This window comes from Rhamphochromis longiceps, linkage group LG4, assembly GCF_057381845.1.
Source record: "Rhamphochromis longiceps isolate RC_006_pf linkage group LG4, R_longiceps_female_GT1.1, whole genome shotgun sequence".
NCBI classification, from domain to species: domain Eukaryota; kingdom Metazoa; phylum Chordata; class Actinopteri; order Cichliformes; family Cichlidae; genus Rhamphochromis; species Rhamphochromis longiceps.
In genome coordinates this window covers 11,106,430-11,129,976 of record NC_140560.1, presented here as the reverse complement: position 1 = coordinate 11,129,976, position 23,547 = coordinate 11,106,430, and the positions used below count along the sequence as shown (strand labels likewise).

The 23,547-nt window shown below is 42.6% G+C and overlaps 1 protein-coding gene across 2 annotated transcripts in view; it reads right to left on the bottom strand.

Moving 5' to 3' along the window:
- Window positions 1–10,890: 10,890 nt before the first annotated feature.
- LOC146671078 (dynein axonemal intermediate chain 2-like) overlaps window positions 10,891–23,547 on the bottom strand; it is a 29,102-nt gene continuing 16,445 nt past the window's right edge. Inside the window, exons 3-6 of one of the 2 annotated variants that reach the window (XM_085405116.1) lie at window positions 20,929–21,332; window positions 19,657–19,818; window positions 14,291–14,422; window positions 10,891–12,994 (exon numbers count right to left, since the gene is read on the bottom strand). In XM_085405116.1, coding sequence (XP_085261242.1) covers window positions 12,608–12,994; window positions 14,291–14,422; window positions 19,657–19,818; window positions 20,929–21,111 — 864 coding nt within the window. In that variant the 5' untranslated portion in view covers window positions 21,112–21,332 and the 3' untranslated portion in view covers window positions 10,891–12,607. The remainder of the gene's footprint in view (window positions 12,995–14,290; window positions 14,423–19,656; window positions 19,819–20,928; window positions 21,333–23,547) is intronic. The other variant, XM_085405117.1, reaches the window with a different exon arrangement.

Here is a 23,547-nt window from a genome sequence, read left to right as displayed (position 1 = left end):
TTAAAAAACAAAAAACAAGCGCGTCCATGCTCACAGGTGTACACACGGGTGATCACACCCACAAACTACACCCTTTTTGGCTCCTACCTCAAAGCACACTGTGTTCTGTTGATCTTATGTGCTGCACAATAATGTTTAACATTTAGTATTTACTGTCATATTCCCATATATCATTGTGATGTTGTTTATTCTATTACTCTTGTTCTCTTCTGCTTGCTTTCTTTTTTCTTTCTCAGCAGGTGATCCAGGTGATTGATATATGCATCTTTTTTTTTCTCTGCCCGTTCTGTTGGTTTTTGTCTTTTGCCCTTCTCCCCCGTCCCTCTTCTCAGCTGTTTCTCTTTCCCTCTTTCTTTCTCCCCTTCTTTCCCCCAGTCAAGTCTGTCCCGTATTCAGTAAGTGAAAATAAAATAAACAATAAAAGGTGAATCAAATGGACCATTACGGCAAGGCTGGGATGGTCAGTTTGGTAAAGTAAATCCGTTGGGCATCTTTCTTCGCCTTTAGACAACAATTCTGATGGCAAAAGAGCCAAACGGGACAGGCCAAAAAAAAAAAACAAAAAAAAAAAGAACTGCTCACTCCTGATTGGACACTGAGCTGCACCACCTTCTCCTTCACTCCTCCATCTTGCTGTCCTCTGAGCTCTCTCTCCTTCATCTCCAGGGAACGAATCAGAGTGCGAGCACCCAACCTGTGGACTGTTAATCTGCAGACAAGGAAGAAAACATTTACAGTTCTAATGTTTCCTATTTTTGCTACATTTGTACATCACTGACTTTTCTGTTTTTCTGTGCTGAGGGTGCATTCTTTTTATATTAGAATTAGTAGAGTTACAGAGGGTATATAGAGTGTGAACATAAAATAAGAGCTTGATTAGGCTGTAGAAACGGATGAAAATCCAATAAAGTGAAGAGTGTGTGTGTGTGTGTGTGTGTGTGTGTGTGTGTGTGTGTGTGTGTGTGTGTGTGTGTGTGTGTGTGTGTGTGTGTGTGTGTGTGTGTGTGTGTGTCTGGCAGGAAGTGAAGCAGGAAGTCTGAATATAGCTTGTGAGCTTGTGAGAGACGTTTCAAAAGGAAAACAGAGGAATTAGAGAATGAAAGTGCTAAGAAATAGTAATGAAAATGATATTAAATAAATGTCTTAATGTGTTAATACAGGTGCCCATGGACTTGGCTCAACCTCAGATGAGTACAGCGGCAAAATGATAGATTAACATAATTGGAACGACAAACAGGCCAGGCTTTGGCTGAAACTTTACAGCTTCACCTCTCATCCTGTCCTTATCCTGAGAAGAAGCTTAAAGGACAGTCAATCTCCTGATGAAGACAGAAGACAGACAGAACAACACCGTAGATTTGAAGAATTAACAGCAGGCAGAAGACAGTACAACTGACCTAAAACACTGAAGGGTCCAGCAGCATGTATGTTAATGGAACATGTGCTCTGAATTACAAGCTGGAAAGTGTACCAGTGACATGACTGTGTGAAAGCACTGCATTGGACTGTCTGAGTTCATATTTGCCATGCTGGGAGTTAACCGCCAAGAAAAGACTGAAAAGATGAAGAGTGAATGAACAGAGAAGAAGAAACGGCTGATTTGGGCCTGTGTTTGATTTGGGAGGCCACACAGGAAGCTGTGAGAAGAGGGGGCGAGGACCGGTGAGAGGTGAAGGCTGGACGTGTTCAAGTGAAAGTATAGGAAAATTGGGTTGAAAATTGAGGCTGAACTTGTGGGGTTTAGAAATGTCCAGAGCATCGCAACAGAAAGGTGAATTAAAAAAAAGAGAGAGAGCGGGATGAAGAAATAAATAAACTAATAATACATAAATGAATAGAAAAATCTTTTGTATATGGCGAGGTGCTGTGGGCACCTAAGTCTTTGATAGTGTAGAATTTTCAAGTCAATACCATGGTTGCATCTACTGAAAATCTCTGTGAAGCTTAAATCTCAATGACCTTGACTTCAAGGTCAGAGGTCAACTTTTCTGAAAATCAGAGGAGTTTCACATTCATAACACAGGTATGTCTACTAGGAGGCTGAAGGGTAGCACTATATATTTATAAACAATCAAAAACAACAATTATTACACAATTTATTTCCAATTTGTATGGAATTTATTTCTGTAAAGGTGGTGTTTTAGGTCTGATTGAAGGACTGATGTGATGGTAAGGTGTCCGCTGCTGCGCTTTGAAGATTGGTAGGCTTTTTTTTTTAAATTTTCACAAGAATTGCTACTTCCCCTAGAGTTTTGGCCACTCCAACAATCAGAAGATTTCCCTATGAGCAAGCATTTAGCGACAGTGGGAAGGAAAAACTCCCTTTTAAAAAGGAAGAAACCTTCAACAGAGCCAGGCTCAGGAAGGGACAGCCCTCTGCCACGACTGGTTGGGGTGGGGGGAGTGAAAATTTTAAAAAAAGAAGCCAAAGTGATCATTTTTGGAGCAGCTTAATTAATTTTTGCATTGTAATTTGCTGTTAATGTCATTTTCCAACCCCAGTTTGTGTTTTTATCACTTTTGTCCAGGGTGGAAGATGCCATGCTGGAGACTGATTCAGTATGGTCTTTCAATGTTGATACATGGGAACCTTTTAGAGAGGCCAGGGCTGAAAAAGGGATGCCGGAGAACCTGAGAGGGTGTTATCCGCTGGTGTGCATCCAAGGCCAACATCTCTTTAATTAGGCTGACAAATAAGCGTTGGCCAGCTTCTGGTCCTCGTCTAAACATCATTAGCTGTTCGAGGTCATCCAGACGTGTAAGTATTATGTATCTTGTCTCCAGGGATTCATGTCCTGTCCCTGGAACAGAGTCTTTATATTGTTCTTCCGTCTTAAATGTCCAGCGCTGTTGCTTGTATTTGTCTCCAATGAAATAGTTTTCAGTGTACACGCCAGAGTCTAGCACATGATCTGGTGGCTGACCCTGAGTCTCTATGATGAATTTCAGATAATCATAGTCATTCTCCGAAGGGTAGAGTGGCACCCCTGTAGCAAGCTCCACAGCCACCAGCCCCAGAGACCACATGTCACTTGCTTCATTGTAAGGAAGGCCAAGCATAACCTCAGGTGCACAGTAACCAACCGTCCCCACAAAGTCACCAGGTATCACTGCAGACGCAGGACATGCGAGGCCAAAGTCTATAAGTTTGACTTTGATGGGAGACTCATGGCGGTTTACAACCATGATGTTTCCAGGTTTGAGGTCAGCGTGCACTATTCCCACAGAACTCAGGTGGGACAGAGCATTTGTGATTTGACCTAAAATTGGCCTGACTTCGCTTATGGGGAGACCCTGTTTATTCCGGTCCCCTATGTAGTCCCACAGGCATTGATCAAGGAGTTCAAATTTCAGGCAAACCCGCTGTCCGTCGTGGAAAAAGCCGTTCCATTGAACAATGTTGGCGGCATCTGAATCCAACCTTCGCAGCTGCTCCAAGATGAAAATTTCCACATGTGCCTGTTGCAGAATATCAGGGTCGCTCTTGTTGACTTTAATGGCAACAGCTTGGTTGGTTGTTGTGTCGCGACATTTGGCTACAATACCAAAGCCCCCTTCTCCGAGGAAAGCCTCTACCTTGTAGTGCTTTCCCAAAATGCTCCCTTTAACTAATTCAAGCTCATCTGAGCTGAATGATGGACTGGCTGATGTGTGGACGAATACTTGATGAGAAAATTCAACCGAGTTTTGAAAACTGCAGTTGATTTTCTGTGATCTCTTGCTTTCCAAGTTTGAAGGGTGCTGAAAGACCACAGGGTTTTGTGATCTTTCAGCACTCATGTCAATGCACAGGGAACTCTTAGGGCTGAAAAAGGGATGCCGGAGAACCTCCGAGGGTGTTATCCGCTGGTGTGCATCCAAGGCCAACATCTGTTTAATTAAGCTGACAAATAAGCGTTGGCCAGCTTCTGGTCCTCGTCTAAACATTATTATTTGTTCAAGGTCATCCAGACGCGTCAGTTTTATGCATCTTGTCTCCAGGGACTCATATCCTGTCTCATACTGAAATTGTTGGTCAGTCTTAAATGTCCAGCGCTGTTGCTTGTCTTTGTCTTCAATGAAATAGTCTTCAGTGTAGACGCCAGAGTCTAGAACATGATCTGGTGGCTGACCCTGAGTCTCTATGATGAATTTCAAAACATCATAGTCTTCATTTCCAGGGTAGAGTGGCAGCCCTGTAGCAAGCTCCACAGCTACCAGCCCCAGAGACCACATGTCAATTGCTTCATTGTAAGGAAGGCCAAGCATAACCTCAGGTGCACAATAACCAACCGTCCCCACACGGTCACCAGGCATCACTGCAGACGCAGGACATGCGAGGCCAAAGTCTATAAGTTTGACTTTGATGGGAGACTCGTGGCGGTTTACAACCATGATGTTTCCAGGTTTGAGGTCAGCGTGCACTATTCCCACAGAACCCAGGTGGGACAGAGCATTTGTCAGTTGACCTAAAATTGGCCTGACTTCGCTTATGGGGAGACAGTGGTTTTTCCGGTCCCATATGTAGTCCCTCAGGCATTGATCAAGGAGTTCAAATTTCAGGCAAACCCGCTCTCCGTCGTGAAAAAAGCCGTTCCATTGAACAATGTTGGCGGCATCTGAATCCAACCTTCGCAGCTGCTCCAGGATGAAAATTTCCAATTTCGCCTGTTGCAGAATATCAGGGCGGCTCTTGTTCACTTTAATAGCCACAGCTCGGTTAGTCATGGTATCACGACATTTGGCTACAATACCAAAGCCCCCTTCTCCGAGGAAAGCCTCTACCTTGTAGTGCTTTCCCAAAATGCTCCCTTTAACTAATCCAAGCTCATTTGAGCTGAAGGATGGGTGAGCTGACATGGTGAAATGTGTCGGCTTGGTCGGTGAATTGCTAAGTAAAATTCTCTCAAAACTCTCCAAAAAGGGTTTGCTTGCTGTCAGGTCAAGGTCCGTTGAGCATTAAAGTTTAACAGAGCAAAGCTCCTACTTAAGGGTTTTTTCTCTCAGCAAGATGATGACATAACAAAGGATCTATGTCATCATCTTGTGATGTCACAAGATGTCACCTTTTTTCACAAGATGCATTCCATTTGGATCAAAGGCATTCTATTTTTTCAGTTGAAACACTAAAAAAAAAACAATGTTTCAACAGGCCAGGCTGCATTTTCTGCTGCAACATCTCAACAGGAGATAATAAGATAAAGACAAGGAAGACTGGTGATCTATCCATATCAGCAACATCGGCAGGTTTCTAGTGCAGGAAGTAATAAATTCAGCCCTCGTGTTTGCACTACAGGTTGCTTTCATGAGTATTTCTGTTTTTGTGGTGGGGGAATTTTTCCTCGTTCCAACGATGTAAACAAAAACATTAATTGTGCTTTCCGCAATGACTAGTAATCATTTTGTCCTACTGTTCATTTACAGAACAGGAAAGGTTTTGTTTGGTTATGATTGTTTTGCAAAAAATGCTTCAATCACAGTGGGGTAGTCTTGATTAAAATGTTATATGAGAACTGTGGCACCATGTGTGACCAGATATTGGCATGTAGTCGTCGCCAGACTGTCATCAAAAGTGTGAAGTTTGGGACAGACTGGACAAAATACATTTTTAGAGATGAAAATCTTATGTCCAGTGATAAATGATCAAAATTCCACCACAAACATGGCTTTGACGAAGATGTCCCTTTCTGAAGTAACCCCAAAAAGTTCCTGAAGTAACCAAATGGAATTTAACCAGTGACCTCTCACTTTGCAGGCGAATGTGTAAACCAGCGATGCCTGGAAAACACTAAAACTGTGCCAAAATGTCATTTTACATTCAAAATGGCGGACTTCCAGACTTCCTCTTTGGATTGGGTTCACTGAATCTGTGTGTAATAAATGTCATACACGTATTTCAAGCTGTAAATAAGTTGTTAGAAGTTCTTTAAAATTTCTTAAGTGGTGCTGTAGATCCATTTCCGCAGTGCCAGTCACTTTTTAAAAAAAAGTACATTTTGACCTGATGTGAAGAATGCAAAAAATGTCATTAGTTTGGAAGCATGTTTGGTATATGATATACTTGCCTGACTAATAATAATTTATTATTACTATTACTACTGTTGTTGTTGTTGTACAATGGAGCCTTTCCCCTGTGAATGACCAGCTCCCAGCTAAAATGTGTATTTTGTGCCATTTATAAGGTCAGTGCTTTATCATACCTTAAACTGTGCAGGGTAAAAGCCTCAGTTGCTGGGAAAAGCACAGGTGTATTACAGTTTTTCTGAATTGCTAAAACACTAAACCCCATTGTAAAAACTAAACTGTCAACTATGAAAACTCTTTCATCAAATCAGTCCCACTGTTGCCAAAATCTTAAACACTATTCAAAGCTCAGTCTCCCATTTAGCAAAACTCTAAACACAAAACACACTTAGCAGTGTGGTGCACCTGTTGTCGTGTGAAGGCTGTGTGCAGTAGTGATGTCTCCTGTGTGTCGAAGCTTTGAAGCGTGTGTCGGGTAATCTCGTGGTAGCTTTGTAAAGCGCGTATCGAGGCTTGCTTTGATTACGTATGCAGTGATGTTCGAGGCCTCGCGGGCAGTCCGTACCACGTGACTGATTCAGGAACTGGCTCGCCGGTTTGCACCAGATTCTAAATAAATTGGGCAGCAAAACACAGCTGATTCCCCGTCACATTGTGTTGTGGAATTGGATTACATCCCAGTTACATACTTACTTGAACATTTCTCCTTCGATGGAACCAGCAAGTAAGAGAATATTTGTCTGACAACATTTAATCTCATCTCTCCTAATAAAGTATGCACACAGTAATAAATATCACAAATGATAAGTACCATAATATAAATCAACAACACCACAGATCTTATAATCTGATTTTAGTTTATTAAAAAGTGAAGCACCACACACTAGTTTGTGTCATTGTCCAGATGTACATAAGCATGATTACACAGTTACACAATCATACCAAACTCTGTCCTGATAGTTTCCACTTTCTCTTTTGTATCAGACATACTGAGACAATATTCGGGATAAATAACCATGAAAACAATTTATTTATTAAGTTTAGAGGTTTACACATCACATCATTATAATCACTGAGCCTGTCTGACTTTAATCGTCCACTTGATGGCGCAGTAGAGCCAATGAATCGTCACAATGCTTCGAACCATGAGTCGACCAGTTGGATGGAAAGCTTCAGTTCATCACAAGGCTTCATCTCACCATCACTAATGAAAGCTCTTATAATTTGGCTGCTATTAGAGACCATTGATTTAGTCTCTCTTTGGTTACTACGTGGATCTTTTTTCAGACAAATTAATGAAAAAAATATAATAAATGGAAAAACAGAGTACAAATGTGAACAGTTAACTGGATATTACAGCGCGATTTCAGTGCATAAATACATAAATACAGGTCTGAGACGTAAGTGGTGCAATATTGATAGAGCTCACATGACTCCGTCCTGTTCGTATCCCAGAAATCCACCAGGATTTTAGTGCCTCATATACTGCACAGGTCATTGGCACACCTGAGATTCAGGACGACATGCTAAGCAGTGCTGTGTCACCATCAATAATACACCATATTAATGCAAGGTACAATTACAGCTGGGCTCCGCCACATTTTATTTTAACAGAGGAAATAAAATATGCAGAGCTAGCTGAGTTGGTTGAAATTCAGTTGCTACTTTAAGAGAATTTCATACAAGAATAATTGCAGATAAAATAGGTTATTAAAGCTGTCATCATTGCTTCAGTGCCATATTCTCTCTGCTGTAACTCCGATTTGAAGAGGGCTTGTTTAGGCAACAACTCAGAGCACTAACTATACGATCACTGCCGGTCACTTAGGTGATTTGTTATAAATGTGAAAACAGCTATGCAGGTTTAATGCAAGGAAGTCTTTACTCAGTGTTTGGCATGGGTCCTAAATGAAGTCACTGCATTCCTCACCTGCATGGGAAACTTCCCAAACTGGAAGTTATCAGAAACATTGGAGACAATACTGAATCCACCAGAGACAGCTGGGACAGGTCCTAGTCATTACCATACAGAAAAGAACGGATTTATTTCAGTTCAGTTCAAATTAATAAGGTGAAGAAAAAACAGAGACTGCATCTTATGTGTTTTCTATTCTATTCTAGTAGTTTTAGAATCCAATAACTACACAAACAATCATGGCAGTGAGGTGTGGAGGGCCAGGAGTGACAAAATGAATGAATTAAATATGCCATTAATTATTGAATTAAATGTTTCATTATTTAATTAAATGCCCATTCACTTCACTAGTGTTTGTAGTTGTTGTTGAGAAATGCCCACTGAAAGAATGGCCACCAGGGCAAGTGCCTGTAATCGGATTACAGTAACACGTTACTTGTAACGCATTACTGCCCATCTCTGTTGAGAACAAATAATGTAAATGAATAATAGTGTTCAAATTGTTCGTTAAAACTCTGCATATCTCAGAAAAACTAAAAAAAAATCAGCTTTCTTCACTCACTTCTTTACAATGCAGCCATTACAGTCTTCTTTGATTGGTCGCTGCAGGATTGCCATTCTTCTCATGTTTAGTTTTTTTTCCTATCAGTGTTTTAATTCTATGAAATAAATTTTTCAAAGTCACTTTTTGCTTTCACTAGCTTGTTTTTAGTGTCCCACTTTTGGATCTTCTGAACTCACTCTGATTAAAGTTGTCATTGTACTAATGTTATTCATGTGCAGCTGACTTCACAGCTGTGTGTGGGTTTTTTTTATTGCTTTTTTGCAACTTTTTGTGATATCTAAATGTTTAACCTGTTCAATAACATTATTACTATTCAGTGATTATTATATATGATTATCACTTGGCTACGTGAACATACATAAATCTGTTAAATCTCAGCGACACAAGCATGTCTTCATGCGCACACACAGTTTCTACTCCCATTCATTCAGGTTTATATTTACACCTTTTACAGGAAGAATGGACAGCCATCACTTTAAGGAAAAACAAAGAGAGAGAGAGAGAGATTTTAAGTTCAGGGCAGGTCAGTTTTTATAGAAATGCATAGATGTGTGTTGTACTTCCATCTGGCTTATTACTTTCTAATGCAGGGGAAAGACATTGGCAAAGAAACACCTACTACATAAATAGTTTGATTTGAAGTTGCTCTTTTGAGTCCTCTCTATTGACTCTGACATCCTGCTGTTAACAGTTTCATGGTATTGCTTTGTTTGCTTTAAACAAACCTCACAGGGTGGTAGAATATGTCTGCGGTGCAGAGGTCCTTGGATCGCCTCTCTGTTGTCTTTGTTGACAGCAATGAAGGTGGTGAAAGAACTGCTCACTCAAAGAGACTGGAGAAAATAACCCCCCTCTTAATTCATCCTGACCAAACTGGTTTCATAAAAGGTAGGCACTCATCAACAAATACACGTAGATTACTTAATTTGATAGACTACTCATACAGTAAAAACCTAGAAACTACAATATTCTCTTTAGACGCAGAAAAAGCATTTGACAGAGTTAACTGGAAATTTCTATTTGCAACTTTACACAAATTTGGTTTTGGATCCTTTTTCATAAACTGGTTAAAAATATTATATAATTCCCCAACAGCTTGTGTTAGAACAAATGACCAGACATCCTCCAGCTTCTGTCTCTTGAGGGGCACCAGGCAGGGATGCCCACTCTCCCCTTCACTATTTGCAATTTTTATTGAACCACTAGCAGCAGCAATTAGACAGAATTCAGTAATTAAGGGCATAAAATGCAAGAACGTGGAACATAAAATCAGCCTTTATGCGGATGATGTGTTACTCTTTCTCCAAAATTCACAAACCAATATCTCTGGGGTGATTGAATTGATAAACTCTTTTGCAAGAATATCAGATTACTCAATTAACTGGTCAAAATCTACAGTCCTACCGATTAATTGCTCCTTCCATAATTCCTCTTCTACACCACTGCAATCGGGAAATATAAAATATTTAGGTATTAATGTTTCTCCCAAGCTTGCAGAGCTAACTAAATTAAACCATATCCCACTTTTAAAGAAGGTAGAAGATGATCTGGCTAGATGGAAATGTCTACCCATATCACTCATGGGAAGGGTTGCCGCTATAAAAATGATGGTCTTACCAAAAATAAATTATTTATTCTCAATGATCCCAACTAAACCGCCACAAGATTGGTTCAGATCTCTAGATTCATGTATGTCCAAATTCCTTTGGAAAAATAAACCCCCACGTATAAGCTTAAAAACACTACAAAAGACCAAGGATAAAGGAGGACTAGAACTGCCTAACTTTCAGCACTACTTCTTAGCCAACAGGCTTCAGTTTATCTCAGGATGGCTAAAACACACCCTCTTAGATGAACCTTGGCTAGATGTAGAACAAGCACTCTGCAATAATCTAGAGATCTCAGACCTACCATTTATCAGCTCAAACATCCAACGACATGAATGCTTTCAAAGCATCAACATCAGCTCTTCTCTGACAGCATGGTGGGAGTTTCTAAAATTGACGGTGTCTTCGTTAATCCCATGCAAACGTACACCTATCTGGAACAACCCTGACATATTACAAAACAATAATATGATAAACTTTTCAGATTGGAGTGATAAAGGAATCAAATATTTAGAACATATACTAGAAGGAACAGAATTTATTTCATTTGACGGACTAGAAATTTAAACCGGGTCAAGTTGAACTACAAACACCACCAAGTGTGGTTCAATTTCTTACTCTTAAACCCCCCAAATTACTATCCAAAATATACAGAATGCTTTCTAAAACAGATGAATCAATATCACTTCCTATTGCAAAATGGGAAGCGGATTTATCAGTTAACTTAGACCTAAACTTCTGGTCTCAGATTTGCTTAAAAACCTTTCATCAAATTAGAAATCCCAGTCTTCAATTAATTCAATACAAAATATTACATAGAGTGCACTATACAGGTCATCGGATGTTCAAGATGGGCTTTACGTCTACCAACAACTGCTCACACTGCCAAACCAATTCACCGGACAATTATATCCACGCTCTTTGGTTCTGTCCACCAGTTCAGAAGTTTTGGCGCGAGATATGTGAAGACTTATCGAAGTGTCTGAAATGTAACATTCCAACTTCCCCCTTAGTGTGTTTGTTGGGCAGCTTAGATAATGTCACTTCAGAAAAGAATATCGCCCATATGGTTTTCACTGCCCTATGCATAGCCAAGAAAACAGTCCTCATGAACTGGAAAAATAAAAATAATCTTAATTCTAACCAATATAGAAATTATCTATTAGATTACATTAGTCTTGATACAGCCTCTGCCACCACATCAGATCAATTGCTCTGGGCTCCTTTGATCAGCTCCATCACCTAGTGGGGGTGGGGGGTCATAGTTTGGTCCCGCCTTCACTGTTGTGATTGGTGTGGGGGTAGGGACAGGCTTAGGGCGTCGGGGGGTTCCCCGGAGGCATCTTCCTTGGGGGGCTCAACCCGGGGTAGCGGTCATGTCCGGTTAGGGGCTCTGTTGGCTCTCAGGTGACTGTTTCCTCGCGGCTGCGTGCAGCGGGGCTAGGGGAGGGTCTGTGCTGACGGACGTGGGTTACTGACCTGGTAGCCTGGCTGCCCCTGGGTGGGTCCGGGATGGGCGTGAGGTTCTGGGGGCGCTCCGTCTCTGGGCTGGGACCCGGACCGGGCCTCGGGGGCTTGGGTCCTGGTTGGTGTGTTGCCGGGGTTGTGGGCGGGTGGGTGCATGGGGGCCCAGCCCTGGAGCAGGGTGCCGCCGGTGCGTCGAGCCACCTGGGGGGCTCTTCAACTGGTGGGGGAGATTGTCACATCTTGCAGGAGCTTTCCTCTCCTCAGGAGCTGCCTCTGCAGGAGGGGGAGATACAGGAGAGGTGGAGGAAGATCTCAGCCTGGGTGTTTATTGTCTTATGTAGTCTGGAAGATGAGTGGATGGTGGGGTGGGTGCAGTTTTCTCTGTGGTGGGGTTGGGTGGACTGTCCCGGGCTCTGTGGGGCCGGGCGGCGCTGCTGCACTGGGCCCGGTCTGGATGGGCCTGGGCCCCCTTTCCCTGGCGGGTCGCGGAGTATGGGGGTGCCTACTGGGGTCAGCGGGGGAGCTGGCCCCAGGGAGGGGTCACTTGCCCCTCCCTTCCTTCCCTCCCCATCTCCAGCTGCCTCCCTCTTCCCGCTCCACCACAACCACCCACACATGCAGGGCCTTGGAGTAGGGGTATGTCACCAGGGTGCAGAGGAGGCTACCCCCCCCTCTGTCCCCTTCTGGCTGCCTCTGCCTCAATTTTATCCCACAACTTAGACATTCACATTACTCACACTCTCATTACACACACATATAGGATTTTGGGGGTGGGCACGATACACGGAGTCCAAAGTACCATCAGGGTGTACACCCCACCCCTGGCATCGTTGCCCACCTCTCAATTTTAAATACACGTAGACATTGAGGGCTAGCAGGAGGGACCATGCGCTTACCTGCTGCTCTCTGGCAGGTAGCTCCATGCCCTCCTGGGTTTTAAATGCACCTTAGAACACACATGCATCAACATTACAATGAGCGGGTGGAGGGAGGTTTGGAGTCTTCTCTCACCCCCATTCTCTGCGACCTGCTGGAGCAGGGGGGCTAGGACTAGGAGGAGGAGTTGGCCGTCCGACTGCGGTCTGGAGTGTGGAGCCTTCCTGCTGCTGCGGAGTCGGGGCGGTCTGCCTCCCCCCACCGCAGGGAAAAGGGAAACACCACCTGGGTCTGGGTGCAGTTCCCCCCTCCAGGGGCAAGGGTACCTAGACCCGGTTTGTAGAGTACGCTTGGGGAGTGTGATCGTGTGTACAACGTCTCTTTATGTCTGTCTCCACGTTGGTTGAGTGTGGAGTGAGTGCATATGAGAGCATGAGGGTGGGAATGGATGTTTGTATCTGTGGCAGAGAGGCAGGCGCGTGGAACAAAGAAGCTGCGAGCAGACCGGCGTCGGACTGAGGTCAGGAATATGGAGGTGAAGAGCTGGCATCCAGCGGGCTGCTGAGAGCAGAGGGAAAAACAGAATTAAAACAGAGTTTAACTATGACGAGGTTCTACGACTGTGAAGCCTTCACTAACGAGGGTTAATCGACATCCTGGCACAGAATGTTTGAGACCACCGGCACGCTGGAAAAATCCAGAACTCACCCGGACCATGACAAAATCTGAATTAGTCAGTCTACACATGCTCCAACACATTGTGAGGTGATTGTATTGGAGCGAGAATCCCCAAGAGAGTCAGGTGCGTCTTCACACATCGGCCAGTGTAGGTAAAAATGACAATCTCGTTGACTCACGAAGCAAACCCTGAGCTGTGGCTCCTCCTCCAGCGATAAAGCAATTTAAACTAGAGGTGGCCCTACCCTTTACCATTGAAAAAAACAACAGTGATCAATAGAGCAATTTCAGATAGGCAGACTCTTGCTTTGACCAATCAGAGAGATTGGGTCTAACCTGAACTGGAAGTTATCGCCTGTCAGAGTTTGAGGTAATGTCAGACCAGTAGAAAAAAGTTACGTTTTTACTGTAACACCACAAACATTTTTAACAAAATATCTTCATAACTTCAAATGCAAATAGAAATTTTTAATTTAAAAATGTATCCACAAGTTTTTCAAACAACAAAGTTACACGCAATCTTTTACCTAAAAATGCAGCAAAGGCTTTTTACATAAGCATTTAAAACTATTTACAGAACAATCAGGTCTTCTGCATCAAATAAGAAGGTACACACATTATTTGTGCCACTCCAAAAAACTGTTTCTGTCCACTATAAGACAGAGGAGAACACCACAGGCCTAAACACTGCACACCTGACAACAGGAGGTGTATCACTCCTCCTGTTTTTCACCTGGAGACAGCGTTTACACTGCAATCCTCCGTTGGTGGCTCTTTTGCGACAACTGTGACATTCACTAGTATAACTGACACACAAAACAAAACAACAGCTACACTACACACTAACTACACAAGACATCAAACTACCTATAGACTCCAAACACGCTAAACGTCACACACCTCTCACATCTCAAAACTTGCTCTCTCCTTCTTTCACTTACTCGCTCTCTCACTCCTAAAACTTCCCCCTCTTCCTAAACAACCAAATGCCATGTTTCCATATAATTGTTTGATTGGTTGACATGGTACAGTGATGCTTATTAACTCAATATGTACATAATTTTCTGGGCAAAAAACAAGAAGCTTCAGGTTATCCATCATCCGCATGTCATAAACGAGGAGGACAGAATGCTTTACATTAATGACTATGATGCTAAACACCCCTCATGTCAGCCATACCTGAAGACATTGATGGTGGCTGACGCTATATTCTGATGGTGACTCCTGAATTTCCTTCACTTCCTCCTCATCCTTGAAATACTCCTGATGGATGTCCACAGCATTGTTCAGTCTGATGGCATCCTCCATGACCTGGACAACATGATACCATTAGAATGACATCATAGAATGAGGGGTGTGACCAGAGCCAGAAATGCACTCATTGATCCTTTTGTTGATTTATTGCTATCATCATACACTACTCAGGGCTCTAGACTAACTTTTTGCCATGTGCCGGTACGCCTAACTTTTTAAAGTTAGGCGTACCGGCACAAAAGTTAGGCGCACACAAATTTTATAATAATTTATATAATATAATGTGTTTTTCTGGATACACTGTGCTTTTTCAGCATTCAAAGATTGATGACACCGTGTCAGAGCACTGGCTATGAATTTCAGAAGGATCAGGCCTTAACTTAACAGAAAAGTTAGCAATAGTTCTTTTCCTATTACAGCTACATCCACTTCTGTCGTGCCTAGGCTGCTCACTAGGGCTGGGTATCATCACTGATTTCTATAATCCATTCGATTCCGGTTTTCAAAGTCCCGATTCGATTCAACTTAGCCTCAGACAGTCAGAAATATTATAATTCTGATCATTTATCAGTACTGACTTCTTCAGAATTGTGAACATCACAGCAGATGCCTTTGTGTGAAAGTAACAGAGAATAAAACAGAAAAACATGAAGGAGATTTTTCTGGTCTGGCTTTTTATAGCAGATAACCTTAAAAATATTCTACAATGTTCTGCATATAAAGTTTAAATTTCTTCAGTTTTGAATAACAGAAAAAATAGGCTTTCTTGTCCGAGGTCATTTAAGTGAAAAAAAGAAAAGAAAAAGACAGCAGCCACAGCGCTGTAAACAACGGTAGACTGGTGGGTAATAAGCGAATGAATAATACAGAAAACAGAGATTGGAGACGGGAAACTGTTCTTGAAGTACAGAGAGAGATCGAGAGAGAGCTAGCTGTGCATGAAGTGTGATTTTAATAGTCGTGGAAGCAAAACAGCAAAATTCATGACGACATTGATCAAATGTGAAGCGCAGTTTGCTGCTTCTTTTGCTGCTGGCTCGGTGGATTTTGGTTGGAGAGAGACAAAACCTGCAGCTCAGAATCAGCGCAAAAAGACGTAAACACAGCGCAGACCGGACGCATCAGAATCCCTAATCTCCGACTGCGTGTCCGTCTACGGGCCGTCGGGTGAGAAAGCCAAGAAAGACAAAGCTGATTCTGATGCGTCGGTCCGTTCTGTGTTTACGTCTTTGTGTGGAATCCGTGTACCTGCTCTCATCTGCTGTTTGGTTGTTGTTGAAATGGTTTTGTGAGCTTTAATCTGAGAATCTGGCGTTTCTTGCAAAACACAGTTATATTTAAAAGTCGATTCAGGATTTAATGAATTGATATCGCTTTATTCAAGCTACTCACCTCCCACTTCCACCTGCACTTTCAACTGGACCACGGCCAATCAGAGAGGTCCCGCCCCTGACTATCTCTGATTGGTTTAGTCCACGATAGGGGCAAAATGTGTGTCTGTTGTTGACCACAGGCAATGTTGCAGATTTTTTTTTTTTTTTTTTGCTACCCGAACAGTTGGTCGCACAGGTGCAACCAAATATTTTTTTTTTAGTCGCACCACTGAAAAATGTGGTCGCATTTGCGACCAAATTGGTCGCACTCTAGAGCCCTGCTACTAGGGTTGCCAACCGTCCCTTAAAAAACGGAATCGTCCTGTATTTAGAAACAAAAGTACACGTCCGGTATTGAGCTAATAAGGGACGCACTTTGTCCCGTAATACAGTGAGAATCAAAAGTAGTCTATAAATGTTAATGGAATTAACGCTTTGTTTGAAAACATAATTCCCAGCCCCTCTCCTGCTTTGTGACCAATGAGCTGACAGCACACTTATGACAATTCGAGTATGACAATTCAGATTACCGCTCATCTCATTGGTCAAGGAAAGGTCGCTTACGGAGAAAATACCGGAAGACAACAGATGACCACAACAAGAAGCATGGCCAACAGGGAAACAAACGCCGACACTGCGGTGCAAGTCTCGGACGACAGTACACCTAAAGCTGGGCAGACACTGTGCGATTTTTTCAGTCACGTTATTCAGCTCCTGCTCAAACTGCACGATTGACTCGCAGGGGTTAGAAGTTGGTAGGTCACGATGCAGGTCTCACACTATACCGCCCGATGCTCTGATGCGACCTGAGTGCTCACACTGTGCCTCCATAAAATGAAGGTTATAACAGAAAATCTGTCGCTCCCTCTGTCTTTCACTCACACAGACACGCACACCACCACCATCAACTTTGCTAAATTGCTAATGAAAAACATTGATCAGGCAGCTGTGATTAAGCAGCAATGTAAATCCACCTATTTTCATGGTTGTTGTGGTCGTGAAAATTTTGTGAGGCCACATCGAAAAGGCTCGGATGAGCTTTCCAAAGTTCTACAAGTTGTGCCTCCATCGCTTGTGTCCAGATCACACGCCGCACAGCCGTGCTGCTCCATCTTTTTCACCGACGTTAACCTGTTTGCGCGTGAGCAGTGTGAGCGGCTCACGAGCGATTGATGATCGGGAGCTGGTCGTGACGTGTTAATCACTTCTCGTTACCCCACGTATACTACACGACGCACGATGAAGGCCAAAATCGGGCCGATCACCAAAACGGTCGCACGACTCATAAATCGTCTCAAAATGGGCCAAAAATCGTACAGTGTAAGCCCAGCATTAGAGCAGCAATGTTTGTTCGCCCAGAGAAAGAAAAAAAGGCTGCAAAAGTATAGGGAGGAATGGGAAAAAGAAAACACTGGGCTGGGAAAATGCACGATAACACCTATAAAGCGCACTGCACTGTGTGCCGGAGCACTTTTTCCATAGGCATGCTTCTAGTGGTGGGCACATGAAGAACATGAGGGGCGTGAAAGCTCGGGGAACCCTTAACCAATTTTTTGTCCACCAGGCCACGGCAGAAGCAGATATGGTATGTAAACACTGGTTTGTTTTTTTAAACCCTCTGGTTAAGGTTAATATGGGCATGTGCAGTGAATATCAGCGCTATGTGGCCAGAAGTGTGATAATATAACTTATTTTGTGTAATAAACAACTGCAAGGATAGATGATTACAACAAATAGATCACTAATACATAAAAGTAATACATAGATTAATAATGATGATGAGTTAAGATGCGTAATCATGGGAACAAACGGGAGCAAAAGCTGAAATAATGCCTCTACTGAAGCCAATTGTACTAAATGCTGTTACATGTTACATGAATATTTTTCATTCTATTGTTTTCTATTAATTTATATAATTTTAAGTTAAGCAGGACAGAGTTCTTTTAAAGAAAGATTTACTTATATTCTCAAAAGTTAAGCATGACAGGCTTCTGTTTAAGAAAGAGACCTGTTTTATGTGTTAATGTTGTCATTTTGAGCTAAAAATAAATGGCTAAATGATCATTTGTTTCCCATATGGTCATATCACAAAGAATATGCATCTGCTTAAATCAAATTCAAGTCAAATGGTTAAAAAAATAATTTCACACACAAAAAAAAAGAGCTACAAAATTCACCACACTGTGAAGGGTGAACTGGGTTGCCCGGCCCTGGCCACGAGGTGTCCTTTATTTATTTTTCAGGGAGTTGGCAACCCTACCTGCTACTAATCAACTAATCGAAGTGCAAGTGTCACAGTCTGTTATTTATTCTCCCTCCATGCAAGGCAACATCCAGGGGTGGTGCTGTGGGTTCAGCATGGCTGGCAGCCATTGTTCAATCATGCCTCCCCTACTTCAGTTGGAACGCTGGGGCCTGGAGGAGAGAGCTGCGGACTGCCATGCACCATGAGCAGCCGATGGGAGCGAGAACAGTCGCAGTTCTTGCTTTTTCTGTTGGGGGAGGCCCAAATAGTGCCATTCAACCTTCAGCATCAGCAAGGGGCTGTTTTTACAATGTCTGCCAGGTAATTCTACACCGACTGGGTAGAGGGCATCAGAGGGCCACTACCGCCGTTTCTGAGGAGGACGGATGGAGCCAGGGGACAGGCCCTTTGCATATGCTAATGCACAATGCAGTAGCCAGAGATGCAGCCTGGGCCAACAAGGAAGAAGCTCCACTGCTAAACCTCCTTGTACTGCAGCAATTTGTAGAGGCGCTCCCAGCAGGAATAGCGGAGTGGGTCCACTACCATCAGCAAGCGAGCCTCAAACTTAGTATAACACTGGCCAAAGACCACTGGAAATTTAACAAAGGGGCAAAATATACAGCCTAAGGCTGCGGTTAGCTCCTGCGTGACACACACCTTGACTTTGGGAACAGATTGATGTGATTGCTGTGATTGATGCGATATTTGGCCACATTGCTATAACAACACCACTTGATTACTTCACACGCATGCTACCAATTATCCATAAATTGCTGCTTAAGGAACTAAGGACTAACGGAAAATTTTAAATGCAAGTTCTTTTTTCTAATGTGTTGTACAACTATCAAATTCATTTTTTTATGTTACATAGTAATATGGTCCTTACCAATTGTGAAACTAAATTAATTAGTTTCATAGATCTAATCCATACTGCTCCTTTAAGGCAGCAAACTCGCTATATTCTATTCATTATACCAATTAATAACACCAGTGGTAAACAAAAACACTACTTTAAAACAACTCAGTGCAAATAGGCATGCATGTTCATTTTCTTTCAACTCACAACAACAACTCAACTTCCAAACCAAAACACCAACACAAAGGAGTGTGAGTTTAGACAGCACCAGTTAGCTAATCACATAGAACTGTAATCTTTGACATTTGTTTACCAAGTGAACAGCTTTAACATTTAAGCAGCTGCAACTGTTAGTGCAAACACTGTGTATTTATAAGGAAAGAGCTTCAGGTCTCCAGATCTACTAGCTAACAAAAGACACGTTACGCTTTCACCTGCTTCTCTGCTTCAACAGCAACAATGTTCCTCTTACATCAGAGGCACAGCTACAGCAAGTGTAGAGCCAAGCAGCCTCACCAGTGTAACCAGTGTTGCTCTTTTAGCTTTGAATGTTTTAACTTAAATGTATTAACAACTTGTGTAATAATTTTAACAAAAGGTTTCTACTTTTATCTGTTTGTAACCCTGGGCTACACAACATCCATAAACAACATGTATCCATTCAATATCAATCCAACCAACAACACCTGCATTAACCCAACCATCCATAAAGCCAGCAACCATCCCGCCAACATGCATCAACCCAAAACTCCAACCAGACAGCATGCATCATAGTAAGACTAGGTGGACTGCTGTGGATTCATTTGGATCTTACTCTGCACAGCTGCAGAACACTGTTGATGTAGCTCTCGTCCTTTTCCACCTTATTCCTGAAAAGGCTTGTTTGTTTCTTCTCAGCAGGGTCGATGTCCTTGGGCCACCCCCCCTCCACTTGGTTTACTCCACAGCTTCTTGTCTCATGAAGTTTTGTGTTCACCTGAAAACAACAAGTAGCACCTGAGATTCACACAGACAGGCAATTCACACAGTGCACTGTTAATCAGGAGGTAGAGCAGGTCACTAATCAGAAGGTTGGTGGTTCAGTCCTTGGCTGCATCCCTTGGGCAAGATACTGAACCCTGAATTGCTTTCTGATGCATTCATCAGAGTGTGATAAAAAACACAGAAAAGTTGCTTTTATGAATGGGTGAATGAGGCATGTTCTGTATATAAGAACCAGTGTCTTTACTATGTATGTAATTTCAACCCTTTTGGCAATCCAGTTCAAGCTGTGTGTAGGTGATCAGTTACTGCAGGAGCGTCACACTCATTTTAGTTCATGGACTGCTTCTAGCTTGATTTATCCTAGCCCAATACTAATAAGATAATAATAATAAATACTGTATTGATCCCCGAGGGAAAATCCCTCTCTGCATTTAACCCATTCACTCAGAGAAGGAGTGGGAAGCCACTGGGCACCCAAAGAGCAGTGCGTAGAGACAGCACCTTGCTCAGGGGTACCTCGGGGGAGCCGTTCAGTGGATTTGAACCCCCAACCTTCCAATCATAGGGCCACCACTGTACCTACTGAGCTATCCCTGCCCATAACTCTAGAGTATTCACATTTCTCTGTGTAAAGGCAGCTGATCTGACAGTGTCCACGACTCATAAATAATTTCTAAAACTCATCAATAGCCTGAGATGTCTTCAGAAAAATAAAACATCTCCATTTCTACAAACTACAAAGAAACGCTGCAGTAAAAAATGAGAGAAAACCATCAGCATGGCTCCTCAGGCTCACAGTCTATGATGTGGCAGGCAATTAATTTTCCCAAGGGCCCACATAAGAGACTGGGACTGGGAAGTTCTGGCAGATCACGGTCACATATTCTAGTCTTGTATCTCTATTCAAACTTTTTGGAATGAAGTTTAAGTAATAAGTTACTTAAGTGGCAGGTAATTTCAGACTGACATAAGTCTGCATGCATCAAGACCCTTCAGATTCATACAATTTTGTTTTTAACGTTTTCTGTAATAATTATTTTATTATTTGATTTTGATAATTTAGTTGATAATTATCCCATGATCTCTTGGGAGTGAGGCTCACCTCGTGCTCTGACATCTCCACACCTGTCTGCGTGGCCAGGTCCCGGTGGCTCTTCTGGCTGAAGTTGAGGGCCAGGCTTGGGTCCGGGTGGATGTCCACCAGCAGCTCAGCAGGTGAATCCGAAAACTGACACTGACGGCCAAACTCGCAGCAGTGCTTGGAGTAAGTATAAGTGTTTTCCATGCTGCCATGAAAACACAGAAGAGCCTGCTCTGTACTTGATTCTCTTAAGTGCAGAGGTGGGAAGTGACGAAATGCAAATATTTTGTTACTGTACTTACTTAAAGTAACTTACTTAATGTGGCCGGGGTGTGTGATCTTTCTTCCCCTTCTGTGTATTTAGTAACGGTGGAGCCGGAGGAGCGGATTGGTTGCAGCAGCTAAGGTGTGCCTGTTTCCTGCGTCTGAGTACCGAAAACAACAGTATCAGCTGCTGAGTATTGAATAAAAGCCACACTGAGCACGCAAAGATTGTGTGTGTTGGGTCGATTTCTTCACACTTAGCAGAATTTAAAGACATCTGTATCTTACTTGAGTAGTTTTTTTTCTCACTACTTTTTACTCTTACTCCATACATTTTTAAACAAATATTTGTACTTTCTGCTCCTTACATTTTCAAAGAGGCCTCTTTTGTTTTAATGCATTTCGGAGGAGTTATTATTTCACGTTACTATTAGCCTCCAAAAATCTTTGTTTATTATGCAGCAGCCTATATTATAGGATAATGAGAGATGATTTCTGCCAAAGTAAGAGGTTAAAGTGGAGCAGTGTTTTGTTGATGTTTGTTTCTTCATTTTGTTTTTGCCACAACACCAGAACGGAAGTGCAGGTAATAATAATAATAATAATAATGGATTGCATTTATATAACGCTTTTCGAGATCCTCAAAGCGCTTTACAATTCCACTATTCATTCACTCACTGGTGGAGGCAAGCTACAGTTGTAGCCACAGCTGCCCTGGGGCAGACTGACAGAAGCGAGGCTGCCATATCGTATGAGGTGCCGTAAGGGACATTATTACTGAAACGCTCTCACACACACTACTGAAACGCTCTCACACACACTACTGAAACGCTCTCACACACGCTGTTAGGTTTGTAGCATAAACCTATTCGCTGGAACGTTAAGACAATATAATTACACTGCTAAGCAAGACACAAATAGGCAAAGTTCTTCATGTTACTCGTGCACGGGAGAGAACCGGACAACCGCTTGACTCCAGTTGGTCTCGTCCGTCCTCCTGTAACACTGCCCTTTTATTGAGGTTACATGAATATGCATAGGTTCATTAACATACGACGTCTACATACAAACAAAGAGTACCTTGCCTGTGTGTGTGTGTGTGTGTGTGTGTGTGTGTGTGTGTGTGTGTGTGTGTGTGTGTGTGTGTGTGTGTGTGTGTGTGTGTTGCTGATCAAAGGGTTAAACATCCTTGGTCAGGAAGAGGGTAGCCTCCCCCTCACCCTAGATAACACGGTGAGGAAGTCCTGCAGTTCATCTAAACAAAGAGCACTTAGACTAGAACAGACGTAGCTACGTTAATCCTACCATAAAACAATAAGACACGGTATGACCTCTCATGCTCCCAAAGTGCTGTCTAATACACACAAAGTTTGCAGACTATCAAGGATCAAAACCTCTACCAATCTACAACTAATTACAAAACTCTAAGCATATATAAGTAAATATTTCTAAGCATAAATGACAATCAACAATACAAATCTAACATTTCCCCCCTTTTTGACCTTTATGCTTAAAAAGTTCCCAGGTATGAATACCTCATGTCTGACAGTTTCAATGCAAACCTTTTTATACTCAGCATATGTCAAATCACCCTAAATTACTGAAAAGGTACACAGTTTAATAAATGTATTAGCAGTTACCCCATTCATTGAGCTCATCTCATGGCAAACTACATCTTACGAGCAACCAAAGAAATTGTTAATTTAATAGTGAAACTAAAAAAGTAACATTTTCAAAAACATCTCAGCTTGGTGGTGCTTCCTCCGGGTGTGCACATCACATGTCTCTCTGCAGAGTGGTTTAAGCTCTGCAGGGCGTCATGAATGTCTCTTCCAGTTGTTTCCATCACTGTCCATAGGACCAAAGTCCAAATGTATGTAGAATAAACATTCAAACATACCAGTTGGTTTTGTTGTTCGTCAACATGGGTCTCAGCTATTTCCAAGCTGCAGACCTCTCAGCACTCTAGTTTTATGGCCTCTTACCAGCCCCCATCACCTGACTTCAGACCTTCGTCTTGTGAGGGGGATATTTATGACTCCTTAATTGTCCACGCTCTGCAGAGAAACACCTCTGTGGAAAGGGTGCAGGGTTCAGTTGTCTTACTGCTGTTATGATCCCAGCAGCCTTCAGAGTGTCATCGTATGCACAGTATAGTGGCACAGCATTAGGTGATGTTCATAGGAAACTGCTGTCATCACCACCATAGCTTCTGGTTCCTGTGCTTTCATAGAATCATGATGTCATCCCCGAACTCCTTCTGCGCTGTCGATGGAGCTTGGCACGCTCCCCTCATCCCACGAGTTTTCATGTTCCAACGCTGCTGAAGGTTTAAGGCAGAGCACGTCGTACACCTTAGTTGTCTTCCTCAGCGTC